The sequence below is a fragment of the Malus sylvestris genome, chromosome 5 (assembly GCF_916048215.2).
Source record: "Malus sylvestris chromosome 5, drMalSylv7.2, whole genome shotgun sequence".
Classification (NCBI taxonomy): Eukaryota; Viridiplantae; Streptophyta; class Magnoliopsida; order Rosales; family Rosaceae; genus Malus; species Malus sylvestris.
The window spans coordinates 31,587,855-31,615,659 of NC_062264.1; the positions used below are offsets into that span (position 1 = coordinate 31,587,855).

General features: G+C 37.3%; 2 protein-coding genes across 6 annotated transcripts in view; both read left to right on the plus strand.

Annotated features, from left to right (window-relative positions):
* LOC126622430 (probable leucine-rich repeat receptor-like protein kinase At1g35710) lies at positions 1-27,017 on the plus strand. Of its 3 annotated transcripts, none has more exons than XM_050291176.1 (2): positions 1-2,495; positions 26,467-27,017. In XM_050291176.1, exons 1-2 carry the CDS (start codon positions 56-58, stop codon positions 26,856-26,858), a joined length of 2,832 nt encoding a protein of 943 aa, XP_050147133.1. In that variant the 5' UTR covers positions 1-55; the 3' UTR covers positions 26,859-27,017. The 3 variants fall into 3 exon arrangements, with proteins under 3 accessions (XP_050147133.1, XP_050147134.1, XP_050147132.1); XM_050291177.1 differs by lacking the exon at positions 26,467-27,017 and adding an exon at positions 26,383-26,456; XM_050291175.1 differs by lacking the exon at positions 26,467-27,017 and adding an exon at positions 2,580-3,122.
* LOC126622432 (probable leucine-rich repeat receptor-like protein kinase At1g35710) overlaps positions 20,023-27,805 on the plus strand; it is a 48,433-nt gene continuing 40,650 nt past the window's right edge. The window contains exon 1 of one of the 3 annotated variants that reach the window (XM_050291185.1): positions 20,023-20,198. The gene's annotated coding sequence lies outside the window, so the exon portion shown is untranslated. Of the gene's footprint in view, positions 20,199-21,626; positions 21,645-21,790; positions 21,810-27,805 lie in introns of those variants that run through there. The other 2 variants (XM_050291191.1, XM_050291190.1) reach the window with 2 other exon arrangements.

Below are 27,805 nucleotides of genomic sequence, written 5' to 3' on the forward strand. Positions count from 1 at the left end.
TTTGCTTCTTGGAAAAAAAGACTTGAAAACTTCAAACTGGTCTAAATTTTCAGGCATGCATTCCTTGACACACCTTGATCTTCATCGAAACGTTATCCATTCAGAATTCCCAGAATTTATATTTGAATGCCAAAACTTGACCTTCTTGGATTTGTCTCAAAATTGGTTCACTGGCCAAATACTAGAACCTGTATTTACCAAACTGGGCAAGCTTGAGTACTTAAATCTCACCGATAACCTATTCCAAGGACCATTGCCTTCACATTTTCCCAAGCTCAAACACCTCCATTTAGCACGGAACAACTTCAGCGGCCCAATTCCAACTACCATAGGTCATTGTACCGACCTCACGCACTTGTCCCTGGCTTCCAATTTTCTTAGTGGGGAGCTGCCACAGTCCTTGTCCAATCTGAACAACATTGTCCAGTTGAATTTCTCCGATAACTCATTTACCGGTCCAATCTTGCCTTCCGTGATCTCCAATTGGAGTCTAGTTGTCAATTTGAATCTTCGAGGCAACAGATTCAGTGGGAATATTCCACCTGAGCTTGGGCAGTTGACAAATTTGATTCATCTAAGCCTAGACTCTAATGATTTTGGTGGGCAACTTCCTAGTCAAATTGGAAATCTAAACTTGCTATTCACACTAAACGTGAGCTGGAACCATTTGACAGGAGTGATCCCTCGGAGTATCGGCAATTTCACTCGGATTGTGTTTCTCGATTTGTCTAATAACAATTTGACAGGAGAGATCCCTCGGAGTATCGGCAATTTCACTTGGATACAGTTCCTTGATCTTGGAATGAATTTCTTAAACTCTTCAATCCCTTCTGAGCTTGGCCATTGTACCGACCTCACCCACTTGTCCCTGGCTTCCAATTTTCTTAGTGGGGAGCTGCCACAGTCCTTGTCCAATCTGAACAGCATTCTCCAGTTGGATTTCTCCGATAATGTATTTACCGGTCCAATCTTGCCTTCCGTGATCTCCAATTGGAGTCTAGTTGTCCATTTGAATCTTCGAGGCAACAGCTTCAGTGGGAATATTCCATCTGAGCTTGGGCAGTTGACAAATTTGAATTATCTAGGCCTAGACTCTAATGATTTTGGTGGGCAACTTCCTATTCAAATTGGAAATCTAAACTTGCTATACAGACTAAACGTGAGCAGGAACCATTTGACAGGAGCAATCGCTCGAAGTAATGGTAATTTCGCTCAGGTTTTGTATCTTGATTTGTCCAATAACAATTTGACAGGAGTGATCCCTTGGGGTATCGAATTTTTCGGTCAGATTATGTATCTCGATTTGTCCAATAATAATTTGACAGGAGTGATCCCCTGGAGTATCTACAATTTTGCTCAGGGTCTGTTGTATCTCAATTTGTCCAACAACAATTTAACAGGAGTGATCCCTGTGAGTATCGGCACTTTCACTCAGATTGAGTTTCTCGATTTGTCTAATAACAAGTTGACAGGGGTAATACCACTTGATTCCATTAGCAATTTGCGCTTGAGATTAGAGATTTTCAATGTATCACACAACCATCTCTCAGGGGAAATCCCATCAGAATTTTCCAACATGGATAGACTAACCATCTATGACTTTTCTTATAACAACCTCACAGGGCCAATTCCAACTTGTGGCATTTTCCGAAATGCAACAGCTGATGCTTTTGTCGGAAACTATGGCATGTGGAGAGATGCAAAAGGAACGGTTGCATGTGATTCCTCTGGCGGAAATTCGAAAAGAAAAAACGACATCAATAGTGTCGTTGTTGTCATCATATCCTTTTTGGGTTTTTACGTGGTTGAAACTATCATCAGTTTCTTTATCTTTTTATTATTACGCAAGAGATCCAAGCTCCGGCCTCAGGAAATCAAAACTTCTCAGAACTTTGAGAATTTTGAGTCAATGATATTGCAAGAGGAAGTTAAGTTTACATTTGGGGAAATTGTGAAAGCCGTAGATGACTTTCATGAGAAGTACTGCATTGGGATAGGAGGATTTGGAAGAGTATACAAGGCAGAGTTGGAGTCAAGCCAAGTTGTTGCAGTTAAGAGGCTTAACACGGAAGACTCTAATGACATTCCAGCAATTAATCTCCGAAGTTTTGAGAATGAAATCCGAACTTTGATAAATATCCGACATCGTAACATCATAAGGCTATACGGCTTCTGTTCAAGGAGGGGTTGCATATTCTTGCTTTATGAATACTTTGAGAGAGGCAGTTTGGGAAAATCATTGTATGGGGTTGAAGGGGTTACTGAACTTGGCTGGGCTACAAGGGTCAAAATTTTGAAAGGGCTTGCTCATGCACTTTCTTACTTGCACAATGACTGCTCTCCACCAATTGTGCACCGCGATGTAACTGTCAACAATGTATTACTCGACCAGGATTTCGAGCCTCAGCTCTCAGATTTTGGAACTGCAAGACTAATGAGTACTAATTCATCAAACTGGACACATATTGTTGGTTCATTTGGCTACATGGCACCAGGTAATGAAACATTTAAACTTGTACATTTTAGGTTCATATTAATTTCAGCATCTTAAGACACTATTTACTTTTTTTGACGTGCAGAGCTTGCATTGACTATGCGGGTCACGGATAAGTGTGACGTATATAGCTTTGGAGTCGTAGCACTTGAAGTGATGATGGGAAAACACCCTGGGGATATGCTAGAATCCCTACTATTGGAATCATCAACATTATCGCAGGACAATGTAGGGTTGCTTTTGAAAGATGTGTTAGACCAACGGCTTGAGCTTCCGACCGATGAATTGTCAAAGGCAGTGGTGCTTGTGATGAGTTTAGCATTGGCTTGTACACGTGCGCATCCCAGATCTCGACCTCCGATGTCTTTTGTGGCACATAAACTATCAGCTCAAACCTTACCTTGCCTTCCTGAACCATTTGGTATTTTGAGCATCAACAAGCTAATGGGGCTGGGGCTACAAGTTAATGGAAGCTAGGAGACGAATTCTATGTTTATTTGAGCTGTAAGGTTGGCACATAATGGCCATTGCTTTTGTTTCATGTTTATCTATGCTTGAAGCTATATATATATCAACCAAACAAAATTCAGTGAGTGTTTAATAACTATTTTATTTTTAGTTTGCTTTATTTTTCCTATTTGAGATCTTTTGGCCCACGAATAAAAGAAATATGCATCAATCAAACAGCTCACATAATCAAAGTCAATGATACTTACTAATATTATTATCAAGCAAGAAATCCAAATAGAATAATGTATTTATATAATTCATTGAGATTTCCCTCCTTTTTTCTGGTCTATGTTTGTATCAGATATTAAATAAAAGGAAATTTAAATTACAAGGAAGGAGAAGAGTTTTATTTTTTTAATTTTATTGGTAAATTTGTTTATATCTGCTCACTAAATTGTTAATTTGGGACGTGAGATTTTGGACTCCGAGCCCAATAAACAAACGAGTGCTCACCCAGCCTACCTAAGAAAAATGCGAGATCCAACGGATCTATTTGGTCTTCTTTTTTATCCCAAGTTTAGGAGATTCACATAAAAAAAAAAAAAAACACCAATTGTCTTTTTAATTGACTGTTTGGTTGCTGAGAAAATGAAATTGGGATATCTAAAGAAGTTGATCCTTTTTTTCCAACTCGGTTTATAGGAGGTTTACATATGGTCACTTAGCTCAGCTGAAGTTTGTTATGCCCGAGCTGATCGAGATAAAGAAAGTGCTTATTAAGGATGAGAGAACCAGCTGTCTGAAGCCGGATCTTCTTGTCACGATCAATGCTGATGCATTGGAGGGCGATGGCAAGTCAAAACCCGTAGGTGGTGGGAGTATGCATTTGAGGAAGGCATTTCACAAGCGGTTTGCTGATCTTTCGAAATCCCATCCTGAGGTATCCCCAATACTCAGTTTCTGATATGGCATCACTAATATGGTTTAATTTGTTGAGTGCTCTATGTAATTTTAATCGAACGGTAATCTGGGAAGTTATTGGTGTCAAGATTTTCTCCTCATCAGTTTAACATTCTATTTCTTGAACTACTTTCTGAATAACATGTGGTGTAAAGATGCTTAATATGTTTTCAGGATTATGAAATTCCAGAAGAAACTCTCCTCCAGCCATTTGGTCCTACGAAGCAAGATATGCAATCAGATACCGACAAGCTTCCCTTGTCGTCATCTCAGGTTGGATGTTCCTTTTCTAAAACGGTAAATGGGGAGAGATTTTTCAATGTCCCCGAACACGAGTACACCACGTGTGCATATACAAGTGGTGAGATTCTTGTGTTAAAAAGGTAATAACATAAAAAATAAAAAAATTCCCATCACTTAGACCATCTCCAATGGTTGGGCTAAAAGCCAAATATTTTAGCCCGGAAAATTTAGTTTTTAGCCCAGAAACAACTTTTCTGCTCCAACTGTTTTAGCCTAAAATTTTAGCCCGAAATTATTAAAGAATGAACTTAGGCTATTTTTTTTGTTAAATTAAATTTTTTTTAAATAAATATGTAGACTATAGTAAATTAATTTTATGAACATTTTAATCTAAAAAAATTTAAATTCCGATTTCTAGGCTAAATTTCGGAGGGAATCTGGCCTTGGTTTACATTTAGCATTTAGCCCAAATTTTCCCCTTGGGTTGGAGTGGGTTTGGGGGTGGCTTTTAGCCCACATGTGTTACGGGCACAAAGAAAAATTTCTTGTAAATGGGAACTTCATCAAATAGGTTACTACATAAGTAGAGTTAGGCCTTGGGGTTAGAAGATGGTTTACAACTTAACACGCTTCACTTCCTTTAGGCCCTTTGAGAATGTATAGAAGTTGGAACATCATAACATGTTTTCCTTTATTTTATTTTTATTTTTTTCAGTTTCGCGTCGATCAATTGTCATTCAAGATCACTGCATAGTTTTGTTGTTTACTGTGATTTGGTTTTACAGGCATCTTTCCTGTTACTGTATATGGAGCTTTCCTACCCCCGGACATATATTCTATCGACTCCATGCTTTGTGTGCATATATACGGTGCCTTTTTGTTGCTCCCTGCATGCTGGTCATGTGGCCATCGTTTGATGTAATACTAGTAGATCTGGTTTCTGTTGTCATCCCACTGCTGGAGCTTAAGAAAGCAACAAATGTATTCGCACCCATTTCGTACGAATTGTTATCTGGTAGCATCTGGTAGTATAGTTGTATGATGCATTACATCTTTCTGTCCATGTTTTGTTTTACTGTCGTTTTCCGGATTTATTGTTAGCTCAACACACGACTCTTTTTGTAAGGATGGGTGGGGTTGCAGAGGGAGTGAGGGACTCTCGACAGAGGTCAGCTCCATGGTATATTTGCTTTTTTGTGTTTTTGAATTCGAGTTTCTGAGTTCGATTTGAATTTATGTATGCTACCGAGCGTGAGGGATGGCAGCAACATCAGCAGCTACCTTTTCCACCGGAACCAATTGTTCCCTCGGCCACAAAGAGGCGTGGTTTCAACAGTCAAAGCCTTGTGCTTTGAGGTTCAACTCCCAAAACCCTCTCAAGAGCTCTTTCAATGGGCTCAAGGCAACCACATCTTTCAATTGTGAATTAGGAAAGATTCTGTTGGAACCCATTGTCCCACATCGGCCAAGAGAGAAAACACTTTAAATAGAATTACCCCACTCTAACTAACACCGAGGTCTTTTGTGATAAAACCCCACACCTGAGGATTGTGCAGGTGGTTAAGTGAGGACAGTTTCGGTGTTGTTGGAGTAGACCCTCGGCCAGCATCAACTTCTGCAACAAACTGACTCAAATTTAGACTGTGTCATGGAAGTATTTAACTCGGTTTTGATTGATTTTGGGTTTTAAGTGTTTGGCTTGAAAAAATGCATCCTAGATTTTGGTACAGAAAACAATATTCAAATATTGATACCTTATACCGCAGATATGGTTCGAACTACAATGAAGGTGTGTTCAATTGATTCAATATCGGTGAACTTAACCTTACTGCTTCTTTTTCACTTATTATATACATCTCCCAGACCCTGCGTAAAGCGGGAGCCTTGTGCACTGGGTACGACCTTTTTTGTCATCATATAGTTGATTAGTTGTTAATTAAAATTCAACCTTTTTTACTTTTAACACTTTAAGAATCCAGATACTTTGCCAAATTGCAATCGGATTAGGATTGCATATAATCTTACATGATAAATATTTTTCTATTTGTGTGATAGTGGATAAATATTTATATAATTAAGTTGTTTATTTTCCCAAGACACGGTCACTGATTACATGGGTTTTTATTTTTAGCGAATAACACATTAGTGTTGAGTGAATGTAGTAATTGGATTTTTTATTTTGTCAGTGTCATATTTTTGTATTGATTTTCTGATATCTACAATATCCTTTAATATATTCTCAAAACTGATTTTTCTCTTCTGTCCATTATATGGACAAGTTCAGTACTCCTACATTACGTTCAATTATTTGCTAATTTCTTACTTTTGTTCCAGTATTTTGCTAATTTTAAAAGCTCTGAATTGCTAATGAATACACCTTTTTTATGTTCAGAGTTTTGGGTCGTTGCCGGAACAAATTGGTTACTTGACATTTTGAGGTATATAATATGCTATACATTTGTTTCAGTTTCTTCAATTTAATAAAGCGTGGATATGTGTTTGCTATATGCGAAGTATCTTTTGTATGTGCATATCAAATCTTATGTTGAGATTGAAAGCTTTTTTATTAACAGTTGCTTGGCTGGATGTCATGTCAGTGTGTCAATCGTATGATTTTGCATGAGAATTAAAGTGTGACAGCATGTTGCAATGGTGTAAATGCAACTTTGTATTTGGTTTGTGTGTAAAACTTAGTCCACTTGGTGATGGTTTCCCATTCTTTAAGCTTCAATGTTTGAATCGCGTTAGATTGTTGAGGAATTCATCAAAATGGCTTCCAGATATAACCGCTTTCTTACTTCCAAGGTTCGTGCATATTTCTCCATTTTTCATCGGTTACTTTTTCAGATACATTTTCTTTTTTGTTTTAAATTATTGTACTCAAGGCCACGATGTTTGCATGCCCGCAATCATGTGAATTGAGGCTAAAACTAATACAAAGTTTGATGAGAGCAATTCAACGATTTAAATTAGTTTTCTAATCACATTAGTTACTTTGTCAAAAGAAAAGAAAAAAGAGCATCTCCTTCATCAATCATACTTGTCATGCATCTTGGTGTACATACAGTTCTCAGTTTTCTGTCTTCCTTTATTCTTTTAATTTTTTTGTGTGTATGTATTTATCTATGCATACACACAGATCTCGGATAAAGGTTTTTCAGTTGCTTTTTATTATATGCATATGTTCGTGGTTCCTGATTTTTTAATTTCTACGGGGATTTGGCTAACTCGTCCATTCTATTAGCTAATTGGCTAATTTTGTCAAGTGAAAATGTTTGCAAATTTGTCCATTTGAATTTCTAATTAATTGATGATTAATTGTTACTTGAAGATTTTGCAAGTGTTTTGGTAACGATGTGATGAACTCGGTTCACTTGCTGCTGCTGCTGCTTGCTCTATTTGAAAATTACTCATCAGAACATCTGCTGCACTCTTCTACATCATCTTTTCTTTTTGTTTGTCATGTTTGCTTGTGACACGTTTCCATGCCTTAACCCACACGCTGGGGCTGGACTTTGTTCAGTCTGCACAAATGGATGGGGCCAGGGGAAGACTAGACCGCGTCAATCAACATTAGCACAGCAAGGTTTGGAAACTTCAAGCGTAACACCTCCGAATTTTCTCCTAGTTTAGATTTATTTACGGAGCTAAAAATGTATGTTAACTGAGGTTAACTGAATATAACAAATCATGGGTTGGTTTTATATGAAAATTTTGTTAATTTGATTACGCAGCAAGACATAGGATCTAGAATGAGATCTACAACTAATACCCAAATTTGCACTCTACGTTAGATTTGGTCTCAACACATGTTTTGAATTAAATATGTTGGGTTTACATGTGTGCCACATCATCAAGCTAACAATTTTTTTAGAGTAAATTGAGTAATGCAACACTTACTATCTATTTGTACACTCACTCTAATAGAGGTAGGGCTCGCCAACATTGTGGGTTTCATCTCTATTAGAGAGATAGTACAAATGATGGTGTAAATAGATTTTTGTTTTTTTTAACAAACGATATTATCTACATTAAGAGGAAGAATGTGGATTTAGCCACACAATGAGATAGCAATAATATGGTTCATATTCGCATTTGGCTAGAATCGAATTTAAGACCTTTTACTTACAAGTGAAGAGAAATAACATTAGATTACAGTATTAAGAATAATATTTTTTATATTTTTTATGGAGTTTAACTGCATGAAACTATTGTGCACACTTTGATAATTCTGACAGTAAAGGTACATTAGGGTAGACTACGTGAAATCATCTAGTTAATTAGTATCAAGTCTTTGGTCAACAATTATAATAAACAGCAACATCATCATACAGATAATTACTATTCAGTCTCTGCTCGAATGAATGCTTTGAAGCAGGATAAATATTGCTTGACTGGAAGAATAACAGAGCAACTCTGCTAAGCTTGAAAAATAACACCATGAAAAGACTTCAAATGCCTCCTTTTCTCCTTCATTTTTTCTTGCTTTCCCTGCTTTCATCAAAGGCCGCCACCTCCTCACCGAGGACGCAGGCACAAGCTCTGATAACCTGGAAGAGAAGCTTCGACTTTTCTTATTCAGCTTTTTCTCTTGTTTCATGGTCCCTCGCCAACCTCAACGACCTTTGCAAGTGGACTGCTATTGTCTGCGACCGCACAACCAAAACAGTTTCCAAAATAGATCTCTCCTACTTGCAGATCAAAGCCACACTAACCCACTTCAACTTCACCCCATTTCTTAATCTCACTCACTTCAACCTCAGCCAAAACTATTTTGGAGGGCCTATACCATCTGCCATTGGCAACCTCTCTGGGCTGACAATCTTGGACTTGGGCAACAACCTTTTTGAGCAAGAAATACCCGCGGAGATTGGCCTCTTAACGGAGCTAGAGTATCTAAGTTTCTACAACAACAATCTCAATGGTACAATCCCCTACCAGCTCAGCAATCTCCAAAAGGTACAATTTTTGCATCTTGGAAAAAACCACTTGAAAACTTCAAACTGGTCTAAATTTTCAGGCATGCATTCCTTGACACACCTTGATCTTCATCGAAACGCTATCTATTCAGAATTCCCAGAATTTATATTTGAATGCCAAAACTTGACGTTCTTGGATTTGTCTTATAACCATTTGACTGGCCAAATACCAGAACCAGTATTTACCAAATTGGACAAGCTTGAGTACTTAAATCTCACCCATAACCTATTCCAAGGACCGTTGCCTTCACATTTTCCCAAGCTCAAACACCTTCATTTAGCAGGGAACAACTTCAGTGGCCCAATTCCTGAAAGTATTGGATTGTTATCTGATCTTCAACGCATCGACTTGGGAAGTAATTCCCTTGAAGGAAAAATTCCAACTACCATAGGTCAACTTAGGGAGCTTCAGTTCCTTGATCTTGGAATGAATTCCTTAAACTCTTCAATCCCTTCTGATCTTGGCCATTGTACCCACCTCACGTACTTGTCCCTGGCTTCCAATTTTCTTAGTGGGGAGCTGCCACAGTCCTTGTCCAATCTGAACAGCATTCTCCAGTTGGATTTCTCCGATAATGTATTTACCGGTCCAATCTTGCCTTCCGTGATCTCCAATTGGAGTCTAGTTTCCGATTTGAATCTTCGAGGCAATAGCTTCAGTGGGAATATTCCACCTAAGCTTGGGCAGTTGACAACTTTGAATTATCTAAGCCTAGACTCTAATGATTTTGGTGGGCAACTTCCTAGTCAAATTGGAAAGCTAAGCTTGCTATACAGACTAGACGTGAGCAGGAACCATTTGACAGGAGTGATCCCTTGGGGTATCGAATTTTCGGTCAGATTCGGTATCTCGATTTGTCCAATAACAATTTGACAGGAGAGATCCCTTGGAGTATCGGCAATTTTGCTCAGGGTCTGTTGTATCTCAATTTGTCCAACAACAATTTAACAGGAGTGATCCCTGTGAGTATCGGCACTTCCACTTAGATTGAGTTTCTCGATTTGTCTAATAACAAGTTGACAAGGGTAATACCACTTGATTCCATCAGCAATTTGCGCGGGAGATTAGAGATTTTCAATGTATCACACAACCATCTCTCAGGGGAATTCCCATCAGAATTTTCCAACATGGATGGACTAACCATCCTGACTTTTCTTATAACAACCTTGCCGGCCCAATTCCAACTTGTGGTATTTTCCGAAATGCAACAGCTGATGCTTTTGTCGGAAACTATGGCATGTGGAGAGATGCAAAAGGAACGGCTGCATGTGATTCCTCTGGTGGAAATTCTGAAATAAACAACGACAATTCGAAAAGAAAAAACGACATCAATAGTGTCGTTGTTGTCATCATATGCTTTTTGGGTTTTTACGTGGTTGAAACTATCATTGGTTTCTTTATCTTTTTAATATTACGCAAGAGATCCAAGCTCCGGCCTCAGGAAATCAAAACTTCTCAGAACTTTGAGAATTTTGAGTCAATGATATTGCAAGAGGAAGTAAAGTTTACATTTGGGGAAGTTGTGAAAGTTGTAGATGACTTTCATGACAAGTACTGCATTGGGATAGGAGGATTTGGAAGAGTATACAAGGCAGAGTTGGAGTCAGGCCAAGTTGTTGCGGTTAAGAGGCTTAACACGGAAGACTCTAATGACATTCCAGCAATTAATCTCCGAAGTTTTGAGAATGAAATCCGAACTTTGATAAATATTCGACATCGCAACATCATAAGGCTATACGGCTTCTGTTCAAGGAGGGGTTGCATATTCTTGCTTTATGAATACTTTGAGAGAGGCAGTTTGGGAAAATCATTGTATGGGGTTGAAGGGGTTACTGAACTTGGCTGGGCTACAAGGGTCAAAATTTTGAAAGGGCTTGCTCAAGCACTTTCTTACTTGCACAATGACTGCTCTCCGCCAATTGTGCACAGCGATGTAACTGTCAACAATGTATTACTCGACCAGGATTTCGAGCCTCGTCTCTCAGATTTTGGAACTGCAAGACTGTTGAGTGCTAATTCGTCCAACTGGACACATATTGTTGGTTCATTTGGCTACATGGCACCAGGTAATGAAACATTTAAACTTGTACATTTTAAGTTCATATTAATTTCAGCATCTTAAGATACTGTTAATTTTTTTTGACGTGCAGAGCTTGCATTGACTATGCGGGTCACAGATAAGTGTGACGTATATAGCTTTGGAGTTGTAGCACTAGAAGTGATGATTGGAAAGCACCCTGGGGATATGCTAGAATCCCAACTAGTAGAATCATCAAGATTATCGCAGGACAATGTAGGGTTGCTTTTGAAAGATGTGTTAGACCAACGGCTTGAGCCTCCGACCGATGAATTGGCAAGGGCAGTGGTGCTTGTGATGAGTTTAGCATTGGCTTGTACACGTGCGCATCCCAGATCTCGACTTCCGATGTCTTTTGTGGCCCAGAAACTATCAGCTCAAGCCCTGCCTTGCCTTCCTGAACCATTTGGTATTTTGAGCATCAGCAAGCTAATGGGGCTGGGGCTACAAGCTAATGGAAGCTAGGAGTCGAATTCTATGTTTACTTGAGCTGTAAGATTGGCACATAATGACCATTGCTTTTGTTTCATGTCTATCTATGCTTTAAGCTATTAATCATAATATATATCAACCAAACAACATTCAAAATGTGTTTAATAACTATTTCATTTTTAGTTTGCTTTATTTTTCATGTTTGAGATCTTCTAGCCCACGAATAAAAGAAAGATGCATCAATAATACAGCTCACGCAATCAAAACTAATAATACTTATTAATATTATTATCAAGCAAGAAATCCAAATTGAATATCGTATTTATATAATTAATTGAGATTTCTGTCTTTTTTTCTTATCTGTGTGTGTCAGATATTAAATAAAAGGAAATTTAAATTACAAGGGAGAAGAATAGTTTTGCTTAAAAAAATGCATCCTTGATTTTGGTACAGAAACAATATCCAAATATTGATAACTTATACCGCATATATAGTTCGAACTACAATGAAGGTGTGTTCAATTGATTCAATATCGGTGAACCCACACTTACTACTTCTTTTTCACTTACAATTACACTTACAATTACAATAAGCTTCTTCTGCTGAATTGTTAATTTAATTTGATTTGTCATCGTATAGTTGATTAGTTGTTAATTAAAATTCAACCTTTTTACTTTAACATTTTAAGAATCCAGATATTTTGCCAAATTGCAATCAGATTAGGATTGCATATAATCTTACATGATAAATATTTTGCTATTTGCGTAATAGTTGATAAATATTTATATAATTAATTTGTTTATTTTACCAAGACACTCACTGATCACATGGGTTTTTATTTTTAAGCGAATAGAGTATGGATCACAACAGTCACATCAGTTTTGAGTGAATGTGGTAATTGGATTTTTTATTTTGTGAGTCATATTTTTGTATTGATTTTCTGATATCTACAATATCCTCTAATATCTTCTCAAAACTGATTTTGCGCTTCTGTCCATTATATGGACAAAGTTAATTTCTCCTACGTTACGTTCAATTATTTGCCAATTTCTTTACTGTAGTTTCAGTATTTTGCGAATTTTAAAAGCTCTGAATTGCTAACGAATATATCTTTTTTTGTGTTCAGAATTTTGGGTCATTGGCGGAACAAATTGGTTACTTGACATTTTGAGGTATATAATTTGCTTTACTTTTGTTTCAGTTTCTTCAGTTAGATAAAGAGTGGATATGTGTTTGCTATATGCGAAGTACCTTTTGTATGTACATATCAAATCTAATGTCGAGATTGAAAGCTTTTTTATCAACAGTTGCATGGCTGGTTTTTTTTTATTATCAGTTTATCCATGAATGTGAACTATAAGGTTTCTATTAATTAGAATTGGCTAATTCTTTTATTAAGAATTTGTTTTTACACACCATATTGGCTCTTCTTCATATAAGCATATAGCATTGAGTATGTAGAATGTCATGTCTGTGTGTCGTATGATTTTGCATGATAATTACAGATTGATAGCATGTTGCCATTTGTAAATGCAACTTTGTATTTGGTCTGTGTGTAAAACTTAGTCCACTTGGTGAATGGTTTCCCATTCTTTTAAACTTCAGTGTTTGAGTCCCGTTAGATTGTTGAGGAATTCATCAAAAAGGCTTCCAGATGCAGCCGCTTTCTTACTTCCAAGGTTCGTGCATATTTCTTCTTCTTTTTTTTCATCGGTTACTTTTTTTTAGATACATTTTCTTTTCTGTTTTAAATTATTGTATTCAAGGCTGACTTTGTTATATTAACTCTGAAATTTGAACACAAGTTTCTAAAATATAATATTCTTTGGAACTTTTCATATTTCTGAGTTGCACTGCATTGATTAAGGTTTTTTAAATTCAAGGCCACGAAGTTTGCATGTCCGCAATCATGCGAATTGAGTAACTGATACAAAGTTTGATGAGAGCAATTCAACCATTTAAGTTAGTTTTCTAATCACATTAGTTACTTTGTCAAAAGAAAAAAAAAAGAGCATCTCTTTCATCAATCATTGTTGATATGCATCGTAGTGTACGCGTTCTCAGTTTTCTGTCTTCCTTTATTCTTTTAATTTTTTTGTGTGTATGTATTTATCTATGCATACACACAGATCTCGGATAAAGCAAAGTTCTAGACGTTTTTTAATTCTAATAAATTGATTAGACGAATAAACGTTCAACTTGGCTAAGTCTATTGATATTGTTGATGAAATATTGTGTATATTTTTATGCATAGGCTTGATAAAAATAAATCCTGCACTTTTTGCTGATATCAATTTTTCGTTTTTTGATTTGGTGAATTCTTACATTCTTTTCCAATGAAGAGGATTCAAGCATTAATATTGTCAGTAATGGTGAGACTACTGGTTTTCCAGTCACCCCACATAATGAATGGCTGAGTGAGTTATGCATCTCCAAGCAAGAAAAGGCTGGATGCTATTAGTGATTCTGCCAAAGAATCAAAACAAAGTGGTAGGTATTTACATTTCCATGTATAGGATTTTGTGGATTTTATGAAATATATTGTTTGTTCTTCTCTCAGCTTCGTGTTTTATATATCAACCTCCTTTTTGTTATTTTGCTTCAAAATTCATGTGCATCATTTGATTATTTGAACTTTGGACTAAATTGTTGAAGCTGATTTTGTCATGGATGGATACCATGTGCAGTTTTTATTATGGATGCTCACACTTTCAAGCTGTATACCATCTCATTGAACAAGAGGACATCTAGCAGACCAAAGAAGCTCTCTCGGTGCAGCATACACCCTCCTCAATCAAATTTTGACAAGGAGGATCCAGTGAACAATGGAATTGGTGATGATCCAAAGAGAAACTGGTTTAATTCTACTACACACTGTATGTTGATGATTGCTTCAGTCAAAATTTGATATTTTCGGTAGACTAGAGATGGCTGTTAGAAAATGCATGACTGTTCTCTAAACTAAAGTACACTTCTCAGATTGCTGTGGTTATTGGTTTGAATTTTCCTTATTTACCTTGGTGCCTTTTAACTTTTCAGGTGAAATTTGTTACGCAACTTCATTACGTGCAAAATTTTGTTGAGTCAACATTCAATGCCCTTACTTCGAATCAAGTTAAAGGTAGGATCGCTAAATGATATTATTTTCATCGCCTCCTTATCCCCTTGCTGAACACAATGGAGTGAATTGTCTTCATTTGCATTCTTGCATTTGAACTTGCAAGTGATCAGTTTATGCTAAATAGTATTTATTTTTTCTTGTCTTAGATTCTACCGAGTTGAACCTTATTGTCTATTTTTAGATTTCATTTAGACTCATAAAGGCATTATGTATGCCCAAGAATAAAGGTCGTACCCAGTGCACAAGGCTCCCGCTTTACGCAGGGTCTGGGAGAGGTGAATGTCGGCTAGCCTTACCCCCATTTATGGAGAGGCTGCTCCCAAGTCTCGAACCCGAGACCTACCGCTCATGGGCGAAGGCACTTGCCATCACACCAAGTGGAGGAATTTAAGCAACAATGTCTGTGTTTGCTTTTGTAAATAGAGTGAAATATAAGAATGATCAATAAGCTATCAGAAAATAATGTGGTCTATGTATGTAAATAGGACAATGTGGTCTATGTATATATTATGTACTTGCACATCAAGTATGTAAGTAGTACCATATGTACTGTTTTCAATCATGCAACATCGTGCGGACATTTTTTGCTAGTAATATCTATAAAACCTTCAAGGTTTTTCTGAATTTCTTTTGTTTTTTTTTTGTCGCAATGTTTTTTTTGTATTTCAGTTGCTTTTTATTATATGCATAAGTTTGTGGTTCATGATTTTAGAATTTCTACGAGGATTTGGCAAATTTGTCTGTGCTATTAGCTAATTGGCTAATTTTGTCAAGTGTGAAAATGTTTGCAAATTTGTCCATTTGCATTTCTAATTAATTAATCTGATGAATTGTTACTTGAAGATTTTGCAAGTGTTTTGGTAAAGACATGATCAACTCGGTTCACTTGCTACTGCTGCTTGCTTTATTTGAAAATCACTCATCAGAACATATGCTGCACTCTTCTAGATCATCTTTTCTTTTTAAATTACGTGTCGTGTTTGTCGTGTCTGCATTTTACACATTTTCATGCCTCAACCCACACGCTGGGGCTGGACTTTGTTCAGTCTGTGCAAATGGATGGGACCAAGCCACGGGAAGACTAGACCGCGCCAATCAACATTGGCACCACACAGCTCTTGATTGAGTTGAAAAATCCTTTCCGAATCTCCAAGCTTAAAGAAAGGAATGGAAACTCTGCACCTCCGAAATTTCACCGAAATTTCACCTAGTTTAAATTTAGTTGCGGAACTAAAAATATATGTTAACTAAGGTTAACTGAATATAACAAATCATGAGTTCTATATGAGAATTTCGTTACTTTGACTACGCGGCAAGACATAGGATCCAGGATGAGACCTAAAACTAATACCCAAATTTGCACTCTACGTTAGATTTGGTCTCAACACATATTTTGAATTAAATATGTTGGACCCACATGTGTGTCATATCATCAAATTAACAATTTTTTTGAAGTAATGCAATACTTACCAACTATCTGTATCATCTCACTAATAGAGATAAGACTCGTCAACACTTGTGGGTCTTATTTCTATTAGAGAAATTGTGCAAAAGATGGTACAAAGAGATGGTAACAATAGCATTTAAAAAAAAAAAATTATGGAGTTTAACGGCATGAAACCATTGTGCACATTTTGATAATTCTGGCATGAAAGGTACATTAGGGTATACTAATTGAAAATCATCTAGTTAGTATTAAGTCTTTGGTCAACAATGGTAATAAACAGCAACATCATCATACAAATAATTACTATTCAGTCTTTGCAGTTTGCTCGAATGAATGCTTTGAAGCAGCATAAATATTGCTTGACTGGAAACGTAACAGAGCAACTCTGCTAAGCTTGAAAAATAACACCATGAAAAGAGTTCAGATGCCTCCCTTTCTCCTTCATTTTTTCTTGCTTTCCCTGCTTCCATCCATTTCCACCACCTCCTTACCGGGGACGCAGGCACAAGCTCTGATAACCTGGAAGAACAGCTTCTACTTTTATAATTATTCAACTTCTCCTCTCGATTCATGGTCCCTCGCCAACCTCAACAACCTTTGCAACTGGACTGCCATTGTCTGTGACCGCAATACCAAAACAGTTTCCGAAATACTTCTCTCCAACTTCCAGATCACAGCCACACTCACCCACTTCAACTTCACCTCATTTCTTAATCTCACTCACTTCTACCTCAATCTAAACCGTTTTATTGGGCTCATACCATCTGCTATTGGCAACCTCACTAGGCTGACAATCTTGGACTTGGCCGACAACTTATTTGAGCAAGAAATACCCGCGGAGATTGGCCTCTTAACAAAGCTCGAGTATCTAACTTTCTAAAACAACAATCTCAATGGTACAATCCCCTACCAGCTCAGCGATCTCCGAAAGGTACAATTTTTGCTTCTTGGAGAAAACCACTTGAAAACTTCAAACTGGTCTGAATTTTCAGGCATGCATTCCTTGACAGACCATGATCTTAATCAAAACTTTCTCCATTCAGAATTCCCAGAATTTATATTTGAATGCCAAAACTTGTCGTTCTTGGATTTGTCTCAAAATCAACTGACTGGCCAAATACCAGACCTAGTATTTACCAAACTGGGCAAGCTTGAGTACTTAAATCTCGCCGATAACTTATTCCAAGGACCGTTGCCTTCACATTTTCCCAAGCTCAAACACCTTCATTTAGCAGGGAACAACCAATTCCTGATCTTCAACACATCGACTTGAGAAATAATTCCCTTGAAGGAAAAATTCCAACTACCATAGGTCAGCTCAGGGAGCTTCAGTTCCTTGATCTTGGAATGAATTCCTTAAACTCTTCAATCCCTTCTGAGATTGGCCATTGTACCGACCTCACGGACTTGTCCCTGGCTTCCAATTTTCTTAGTGGGGAGCTGCCACAGTCCTTGTCCAATCTGAAGAACATTCTCCAGTTGGATTTCTCCGATAATGCATTTACCGGTCCAATCTTGCCTTCCGTGATCTCCAATTGGAGTCTAGTTTTCGATTTGAATCTTCGAGGCAATAGCTTCAGTGGGAATATTCCACCTGAGCTTGGGCAGTTGACAAATTTGAAGTATCTTCGCCTAGACTCTAATGATTTTGGTGGGGAACTTCCTAGTCAAATTGGAAATCTAAACTTGCTATTCACACTAAACGTGAGCAGGAACCATTTGACAGGAGTGATCCCTCGGAGTATCAATTTCACTCAGATTGAGTCTCTCGATTTGTCTAATAACAATTTGACAGGGGTAATACCACCTGATTCCATCAGCAATTTGCGCTGGACATTAGAGATTTTCAATATATCACACAACCATCTCTCAGGGGAAATCCCATCAGAATTTTCCAACGTGGATACACTAACCATCTATGACTTTTCTTATAACAAACTCACTGGGCCAATTCCAACTTGTGGCATTTTCCGAAAGGCTCCAGCTGATGCTTTTGTCGGAAACTATGGCATGCGGAGAGATGCAAAGGGAACGGCTGCATGTGATTCCTCCGGAGACAATTCAAATATTGTTCTTGTTGGCAGTTTGTGCTTTTGGGGTCTTAGCGTGGATGCAACTATCATTGTTTTATTTATCTTAGTATTACGCAAGAGATCCAAGCTCCGGCCTCAGGAAATCAAAACTTCTCAGAACTTTGAGAATTTTGAGTCAATGATATTGCAAGAGGAAGTAAAGTTTACATTTGGGGAAGCTGTGAAAGCCGTAGATGACTTTCATGACAAGCACTGCATTGGGATAGGAGGATTTGGAAGAGTATACAAGGCAGAGTTGGAGTCCGGCCAAGTTGTTGCAGTTAAGAGGCTTAACACGGAAAACTCTAATGACATTCCAGCAATTAATCTCCAAAGTTTTGAGAATGAAATCCGAACTTAGATAAATATCCGACATCGCAACATCATAAGGCTATACGGCTTATGTTCAAGGAGGGGTTGCATATTCTTGCTTTATGAATACTTTGATAAATTGTCTTTTTTTCTTTTCGAGTTTTAGGAGATTCACATATGGTATTTTTTTCTTTTTTAAATTTCTTTTTAATTAACTGTTTGGTTGCTGAGAAATTGGAATTAGGATATTTATAGAAGTTGATCAATTTTTTCTAACTCTATTTATAGGAGGTTTAGATATGGTCACTTGGCTCAGCTGAAGTTTGTTATGCCTGAGGTGATTGAAATAAAGAAAGTGCTTATTAAGGATGAGAGAACCAGTTGTCTGATGCATTGGAGAGCGATGGAAAGTCAAAACCCGAAGGTGGTGGGAGTATGCATTTGAGGAAGTCATTTCATAAGCGGCTTGCTAATCTTTCGAAATCCCATCCTGTGGTATCCCCAATACCCAGTTTCTGATATGGCATCACTAATATGGTTTAATTGTTGAGTGCTCTATGTACTTTTAATCGAACGGTAATCTAGGAAGTTATTGGTGTCAAGATTCTCCTTATCAGTTTAACATTCAATTTCTTGAACTACTTTCTGAATAACATGTGGTCTAACAATGCTTAATATGTTTTCAGGATTATGAAATTCCAGAAGAAACTCTCCCCCAGCCATTTGGGCCTACGAAGCAAGATATGCGATCGGATACGGACAAGCTTCCCTTGTCATCATCTCAGGTTGGATGATCCTTTTCTAAACCGGTAAATGGGGAGAGATTTTTCAATGTGCCCAGAACACAGGGTGAAACACCATGTGTCCCTATACAAGTGGTGAGATTCTTGTGTTAAAAAGGTAATAACATAAAAAATAAAATTTCCCACCACTTACAGAATAACCCGTGGTGTACCACTTGTGTTACGGGCATAGGGAAAATTTTCTTGTAAATGGGAACTTCATCAAATAGGCTACTACATAAGTAGAGTTAGGCCTTGGGGTTAGAAGATGGTTTACAACTTTACACGCTTCACTTCCTTTAGGCTCTTTGAAAATGTATAGAAGTTGGAACATCATGACATGTTTTCCTTTATTTTATTTTTATTTTTTTCAGTTTCACGTTGATCAATTGTCATTCAAGATCACTGCATAGTTTTGATGTTTTACTGTGATTTGGTTTTACAGGCATCTTTCCTGTTACTGTATATGGAGCTTTCCTACCCCTGGACATATATTCTGTCGACTCCATGCTTTGTGTGCATATATACGGTGCCTTTTTGTTGCTCCCTGCATGCTGGTCATGTGGCCATCGTTTGATGTAATACTAGCAGATCAGGTTTCTGTTGTCATCCCACTGCTGGAGCTTAAGAAGGCAACAAAGGTATTCGCACCCATTTCGTACGAATTGTTATCTGGTAGCATCTGGTAGTATAGTTGTATAATGCATTACATCTTTCTGTCCATGTTTTGTTTTACTGTCATTTTCCGGATTTATTGTTGGCTCAACACACGACTCTTTTGGTAAGGATGGGTGGGGTTGCAGAGGGAGTGAGGGACTCTCGACAGAGGTCAGCTCTATGGTATGTTTGCTTTTTTGTGTTTTTGAATTCGAGTTTTTGAGTTCAATTTGAATTTATGTGTGCTACAGAGCATAAGAGATGGCAGCTACATTTTTCCACCAGAACCAATTATTCCCTTGGCCACAAAGCGGCGTGGTTTCAACAGTCAAAGCCTTGTGCTTTGAGGTTCAACTCCCAAAACCCTCTCAAGAGCTCTTTCAATGGGCTCAAGGCAACCACATCTTTCAATTGTGAATTAGGAAAGATTCATGCCTGATAAAATGTACGTTGAGCTGATCAATGTATTAAAATAGAGCATCAACTTCTGCAATAAACTGACTTAAATTTAGATAATGTCATGGAAGTATCTAACTCCGTTTTGACTGATTTTGGGTTTTTTAAGTGTATGGCTTAAAAAAATGCATCTTAGATTTTGGTACAGAAACAATATCCAAATATTGATACCTTATACTCCATATATAGTTCGAACTACAATGAAGGTGTGTTCAATTGATTCAATATCGGTGAACCTACCCGTACTGCTTCTTTTTCACTTACAATAACACTTAAATTACAATAAGCTTCTTCTGCTGAATTGTTTATTTAATTTGATTTGCCATCATATAGTTGATTAGTTGTTAATTAAAATTCAACCTTTTTACCTTAACTTTAAAAATCCAGATACTTTGCCAATTTGCAATCAGATTAGGATTGCACATAATCTTACATGATAAATATTTTGCTATTTGCGTGATAGTTGATAAATATTTATATAATTAAGTTGTTTATTTTGCGAAGACCACTGATCACATGGGTTTTTATTTTTAAGCGAATAGAGTATGGCTCACAACACTCGCATCAGTTTTGAGTGAATGTGGTAATTGGATTTTTTATTTTGTGTCATATTTTTGTATTGATTTTCTGATTATTTGCCATTACATGGACAAAGTTAATTTCTCCTACGTTACGTTCAATTATTTGCCAATTTCTTTACCGTAGTTTCAGTATTTTGCTAATTTTAAAAGCTCTGAATTGCTAACAAATATACCTTTTTTTTTTATGTTCAGAATTTTGGGTCATTGGCGGAACAAATTGGTTACTTGACATTTTGAGGTATATAATTTGCTTTACTTTTGTTTCAGTTTCTTCAGTTAGATAAAGAGTGGATATGTGTTTGCTGTATGCGAAGTACCTTTTGTATGTACATATCAAATCTTATGTCGAGGTTGAAAGCTTTTTTATCAACAGTTGCATGGCTTGCTTTTTTTATTATCAGTTTATCCATGAATGTGAACTATAAGGTTTCTATTAATTAGAATTGGCTAATTCTTTTATTAAGAATTTGTTTTTACACACCATATTGGCTCTTCTTCATATAAGTATATAACATGAGTATGTAGAATGTCATGTCTGTGTGTCGTAAGATTTTGCATGAAAATTACAGAGTGATAGCATGTTGCAATGGTGTAAATGCAACTTTGTATTTGGTCTGTGTGTAAAACTTAGTCCACTTGGTGAATGGTTTCCCTTTCTTTTAAGCTTCAGTGTTTTGAGTTGCGTTAGATTGTTGAGAAATTCATCAAAAAGGCTTCCAGATAAACCCGCTTTCTTACTTCCAAGGTTCATGCATATTTCTCTATTTTTTCATCGGTTACTTTTTTATTTTTTAGATACATTTTCTTTTCTGCTTTAAATTATTATATTCAAGGCTGACTTTGTTATATTAACTCTGAAATTCGAAACTCAAACACAAGTTTCTAAAATATAAGGGCCTGTTTGGTACTCTACTTGAATCCAACTTTTTAAACTCAAAAACAATTTTTAAGTTTTAGGCCTTAAAAACTTGTTTGGTAGGACTATTTTCAAAAACTGAACTCAAGACTAACTCAAAAATATAGTTTATTCTCTAAAAACATAAAAAGTGAGTTTTTAAACTTAAAATCACTCATTTCTTTTCTCTCCCTTCTCCCCTCCCACTCCAAATCTATCTCCCTTTTCTTCTTTCTCTTTCCTCTTTTTTTCACCTTTTTCGTCTCTCCTCCAATCCACTATCTTCATTCTCTTGGTTCTTTCTCTTACTCATCTTCCTCTTTATCTCGTCCGATCCTCTTCCTTCTTTCTCTTTCCTTCAATCATCTCTTACTTTCTTTCCTCATCTCTCCTCTTTCTCCCTCTCTTGCGACCCCCTCTTTTTAGATCTCTTTGTCTAGTTTAAGTCGTAAGGTTTAAAAATTTTAAATCGCAAACCAATCACCTTTTTGAATCTTAAATAAAATTGTTTTCAAGAAATGTTCTTAAGAAATGTTTTGAGAAATGATAAAATTTTCAAATAGGATACCAAATCGGCATGTTCCTTGAAACTTTCCATATTTTTGAGTATCCACTGCATTGATTAAGGTTTTTTAAATTCAAGGCCACGATGTTTGCATGCCCGCAATCATGTGAATTGAGGCTAAAACTGATACAAAGTTTGATGAGAGCAATTCAACGATTTAAATTAGTTTTCTAATCACATTAGTTACTTTGTCAAAAGAAAAGAAAAAAGAGCATCTCTTTCATCAATCATACTTGACATGCATCTTAGTGTACATACAGTTCTCAGTTTTCTGTCTACCTTTATTCTTTTAATTTTTTTGTGTGTATCTATTTATCTATGCATACACACAGATCTCGGATAAAGCAAAGTTCTAGATGCTTTTTAATTATAATAAACTGATTAGACGAATAAACGTTCAACTTGGCTAAGTCTGTTGATATTATCGTATTAGTGGGAATTATATGGTTGGAAATATTGTGTATATTTTTATGCTTAGGCTTGATAAAAATAAATCCTGCATTTTTTGCTGCGAAATTCATGTGCATCATTTGATTATTTGGATGCAAGTGTTTTGGTATAGATATGATAAACTCGGTTCACTTGCTGCTGCTTGCTTTATTTGAAAATCTCTCATCAGAAGTCAGAACATTTGCTGCACTCTTCTACATCATCTTTTCTTTTTGTTTGTCGTGTTTGCTTGTGACACGTTTCCATGCCTTAACCCACACGCTGGGGCTGGACTTTGCTCAGTCTGCGTAAATGGATGGGGCCGCGGAAGGAAAGGTTTAGTCCTCCCGTGGAATTCCACACAGCTCTTTATTGAGTTGAAAATTCCTTTCCGAAACTCCACCTAGTTTAGATTTAGTAACGGAACTAAAATATCTGCTAACTAAGGTTAACTAAATATAACAAACCATGGGTTCTATTTGAGAATTTTGTCAATTTGATTACGCGGCAAGACATGGGATCCTAAAACAGACCTAAAACTAATACTTAAATTTGCACTCTACGTTAGATTTGATCTCAACACGTACTTTGATTTAATATGTTGGACCCACATGTGCGTCACATCATCAAACTAACAGTTTTTAAAGAGTAGATATACACTTGCCATCTAGTTTGCCAACACGTGTGGGTGTCTCATTTCTATTAGAGATGATGCAAATAGATGATAAGGATAATAATATTTTTATTTTTACGGAGTTTAACAGCATGAAACTATTGTGCGCATTTCGATAATTTTGTCTTCAAAGTTACGTTAGGGTAGACTAATTGAAAATCATCTAGTTAGTATCAAGTCTTTGGTCAACAATGATAGTAAACAGCAACATCATCATACAAATCATTAGTGTTCAGTCTTTGCGCGAATGAATGCTTAGAAGCAGCATAAATATTGCTTGACTGGAAACACAACAGAGCAACTGTGCTAAGCTTGCAAAAATAACACCATGAAAAGAGTTCAGATGCCTCCTTTTCTCCTTCATTTTTTCTTGCTTTCCCTGCTTCCATCAAAGGGCACCACCTCCTCATCGGGGACGCAGGCAGAAGCTCTGATAACCTGGAAGAACAGCTTCAACTTTTATTATTATTATTCAGTTTCTCCTCTCGATTCATGGTCCCTCGCCTACCTCAACAACCTTTGCAACTGGACTGCCATCGTCTGTGATCGCAATACCAAAACAGTTTCCAAAATAGATCTCTCCAACTTGAAGATCTTAGCCACTCTAACCGACTTCAACTTCACCCCATTTCTTAATCTCACTCACTTCAACCTCAATCAAAACGGTTTTATGGGGCTCATACCATCTGCTATTGGCAACCTCACTAGGCTGACAATCTTGGACTTGGGCAACAACCTTTTTGAGCAAGAAATACCCGCAGAGATTGGCCTCTTAACGGAGCTAGAGTATCTAAGTTTCTACAACAACAATCTCAATGGTACAATTCCCTACCAGCTCAGCAATCTCCAAAAGGTACAATTTTTGCTTCTTGGAGAAAACCACTTGAAAACTTCAAACTGGTCTAAATTTTCAGGCATGCATTCCTTGACACACCTTGATCTTAATCGAAACGCTATCCATTCAGAATTCCCAAAATTTATATTTGAATGTCAAAACTTGACCTTCTTGGATTTGTCTCGAAATCAGTTGACTGGCCAAGTACCAGACCTAGTATTTACCAAACTGGGCAAACTTGAGTACTTAAATCTCACCCATAACCTATTCCAAGGACCGTTGCCTTCACATTTTCCCAAGCTCAAACACCTTCATTTAGCAGGGAACAACTTCAGTGGCCCAATTCCTGAAAGTATTGGCTTGTTATCTGATCTTCAACGCATCGACTTGAGAAATAATTCCCTTGAAGGAAAAATTCCAACTACCATAGGTCAACTCAGGGAGCTTCGGTCCCTTAATCTTCAAATGAATTCCTTGAACTCTTCAATCCCTTCTGAGCTTGGCCATTGTACCGACCTCACAGACTTGTCCCTGGCTTCCAATTTTCTTAGTGGGGAGCTGCCACAGTCCTTGTCCAATCTGAACAGCATTCTCCAGTTGAATTTCTCCGATAATGCATTTACTGGTCCAATCTTGCCTTCCGTGATCTCCAATTGGAGTCAGGTTGTCGATTTGAATCTTCAAAGCAATAGCTTCGGTGGTAATATTCCACCTGAGCTTGGGCAGTTGACAAATTTGAAGTATCTTCGCCTAGACTCTAATGATTTTGGTGGGGAACTTCCTAGTCAAATTGGAAATCTAAACCTGCTATTCACACTAAACGTGAGCAGGAACCATTTGACAGGAGTGATCCCTCGGAGTATCGGCAATTTCACTCAGATTGAGTCTCTCGATTTGTCTAATAACAATTTGACAGGGGTAATACCACCTGATTCCATCAGCAATTTGCGCTGGACATTAGAGATTTTCAATGTATCACACAACCATCTCTCAGGGGAAATCCCATCAGAATTTTCCAACGTGGATACACTAACCATCTATGACTTTTCTTATAACAAACTCACTGGGCCAATTCCAACTTGTGGCATTTTCCGAAAGGCTCCAGCTGATGCTTTTGTCGGAAACTATGGCATGCGGAGAGATGCAAAGGGAACGGCCGCATGTGATTCCTCCGGAGACAATTCAAATATTGTACTTGTTGGCAGTTTGTGCTTTTGGGGTCTTAGCGTGGTTTCAACTATCATTGTTTTATTTATCTTATTAGTATTACGCAAGAGATCCAAGCTCCGGCCTCAGGAAATCAAAACTTCTCAGAACTTTGAGAATTTTGAGTCAATGATATTGCAAGAGGAAGTAAAATTTACATTTGGGGAAGTTGTGAAAGCCGTAGATGACTTTCATGACAAGCACTGCATTGGGATAGGAGGATTTGGAAGAGTATACAAGGCAGAGTTGGAGTCAGGCCAAGTTGTTGCAGTTAAGAGGCTTAACACGGAAGACTCTAATGACATTCCAGCAATTAATCTCCAAAGTTTTGAGAATGAAATCCGAACTTTGATAAATATCCGACATCGCAACATCATAAGGCTATATGGCTTCTGTTCAAGGAGGGGTTGCATTTTCTTGCTTTATGAATACTTTGAGAGAGGCAGTCTGGGAAAATCATTGTACGGGGTTGAAGGGGTTATTGAACTTGGCTGGGCTACAAGGGTCAAAATTTTGAAAGGACTTGCTCATGCACTTTCTTACTTGCACAATGACTGCACTCCGCCAATTGTGCACCGCGATGTAACTATCAACAATGTATTACTCGACCAGGATTTCGAGCCTCGGCTCTCAGATTTTGGAACTGCAAGACTGGTGAGTGCTAACTCATCCAACTGGACACATATTGTCGGTTCATTTGGCTACATGGCACCAGGTAATGTAACACTTAAACTTGTACATTTTAGGTTCATATTAATTTCAGCATTTTAAGATATTGTTTACTTTTTTTAACGTGCAGAACTTGCATTGACTATGCGGGTCACAGATAAGTGTGACGTATATAGCTTTGGAGTCGTAGCACTAGAAGTGATGATGGGAAAGCACCCTGGGGATATGCTAGAATCCCAACTATTAGAATCATCAAGATTATCGCAGGACAATGTAGGGTTGCTTTTGAAAGATGTGTTAGACCAACGGCTTGAGCCTCCGACATATGAATTGGCAAAGGCAGTGGTGCTTGTGATGAGTTTAGCATTGGCTTGCACACGTACGCATCCCAGATCTCGACCTCCGATGTCTTTTGTGGCACAGAAACTATTAGCTCAAGCCATGCATTGCCTTTCTGAACCATTTGATTTTCTGAGCATCAGCAAGCTAATGGGGCTGGGGCTACAAGCTAATGGAAGCTAGCAACCGAATTCTATGTTTACTTGAGCTGTAGGATTGGCTCATAATGGCCATTGCTTTTGTTTCATGTCTATCTATGCTTTAAGCTATTAATCATAATATATATCAACCAAACAACATTCAGAGTGTGTTTAATAACTATTTCATTTTTAATTTGCTTTATTTTTCATGTTTGAGATCTTCTGACCCATGCATATATGAAACATGTATCAAACATACAGCTCACGTAATCAAAGTCAATGATTCTTACGAACATTATCATCAAGCAAGAAATCCAAATTGAATAACGTATTTATATAATTTATTGAGATTTCTCTCCTTTTTTCTTATCTGTGTGTGTCAGATATTAAATAAAAGGAAATTTAAATTACAAGGGAGAAGAATAGTTCTTTTCTTTTATTTTTTATTATTTGTTTTTGTTTATATCTGCTCACTAAATTATTAATTTGGGACTTGAGATTTTGGACTCCGAGCCCAAAATCTAAACTTGTTGCTAGAGCTGACTCTTTCTCTATTCTTTCCGCAGAGGAAGTTCAGGAGCCTGACTCTTTTTCTTTCTCTATTCTTTCCGCAGAGGAAGTTCAGGAGCATCTAAACTCGTTGCTAGAGCAGGTTCCCGATTGGATTTCTGAAAAGATGATAGCATCTGTGATAACGCTGATAACAAACTATGAAGAAGAACTTATGAAGAACTCAAGAAAGCTTTCGACGAGAGAGAATGTAGAGAGAGAAACTGTATTATCATTATATCCAACTATTACATCATACATCCTTATAAATACAATGACACATAACTGACTTCTAGAGTTCCCAATACAATTGTGACACCTGGCAATGTAAAACAACACTAATCTTTTATCCTAACATTCCCCCTCAATTTTATGCTGGGCATTGGCGAGCATAAGATTGTTACAATGAGAACTAAACAAAGGAAAACAGAGACCCTTTGT

Bases quoted from the DNA above. Each gene is read 5' to 3' on its own strand.
- LOC126622430 (XM_050291176.1), top strand. From the start codon at position 56: ATGCATTCCTTGACACACCTTGATCTTCATCGAAACGTTATCCATTCA. The intron at 2,496-26,466 runs GTAATGAAACAT...TTTAACGTGCAG, and splicing joins ATTTGGCTACATGGCACCAG to AACTTGCATTGACTATGCGG.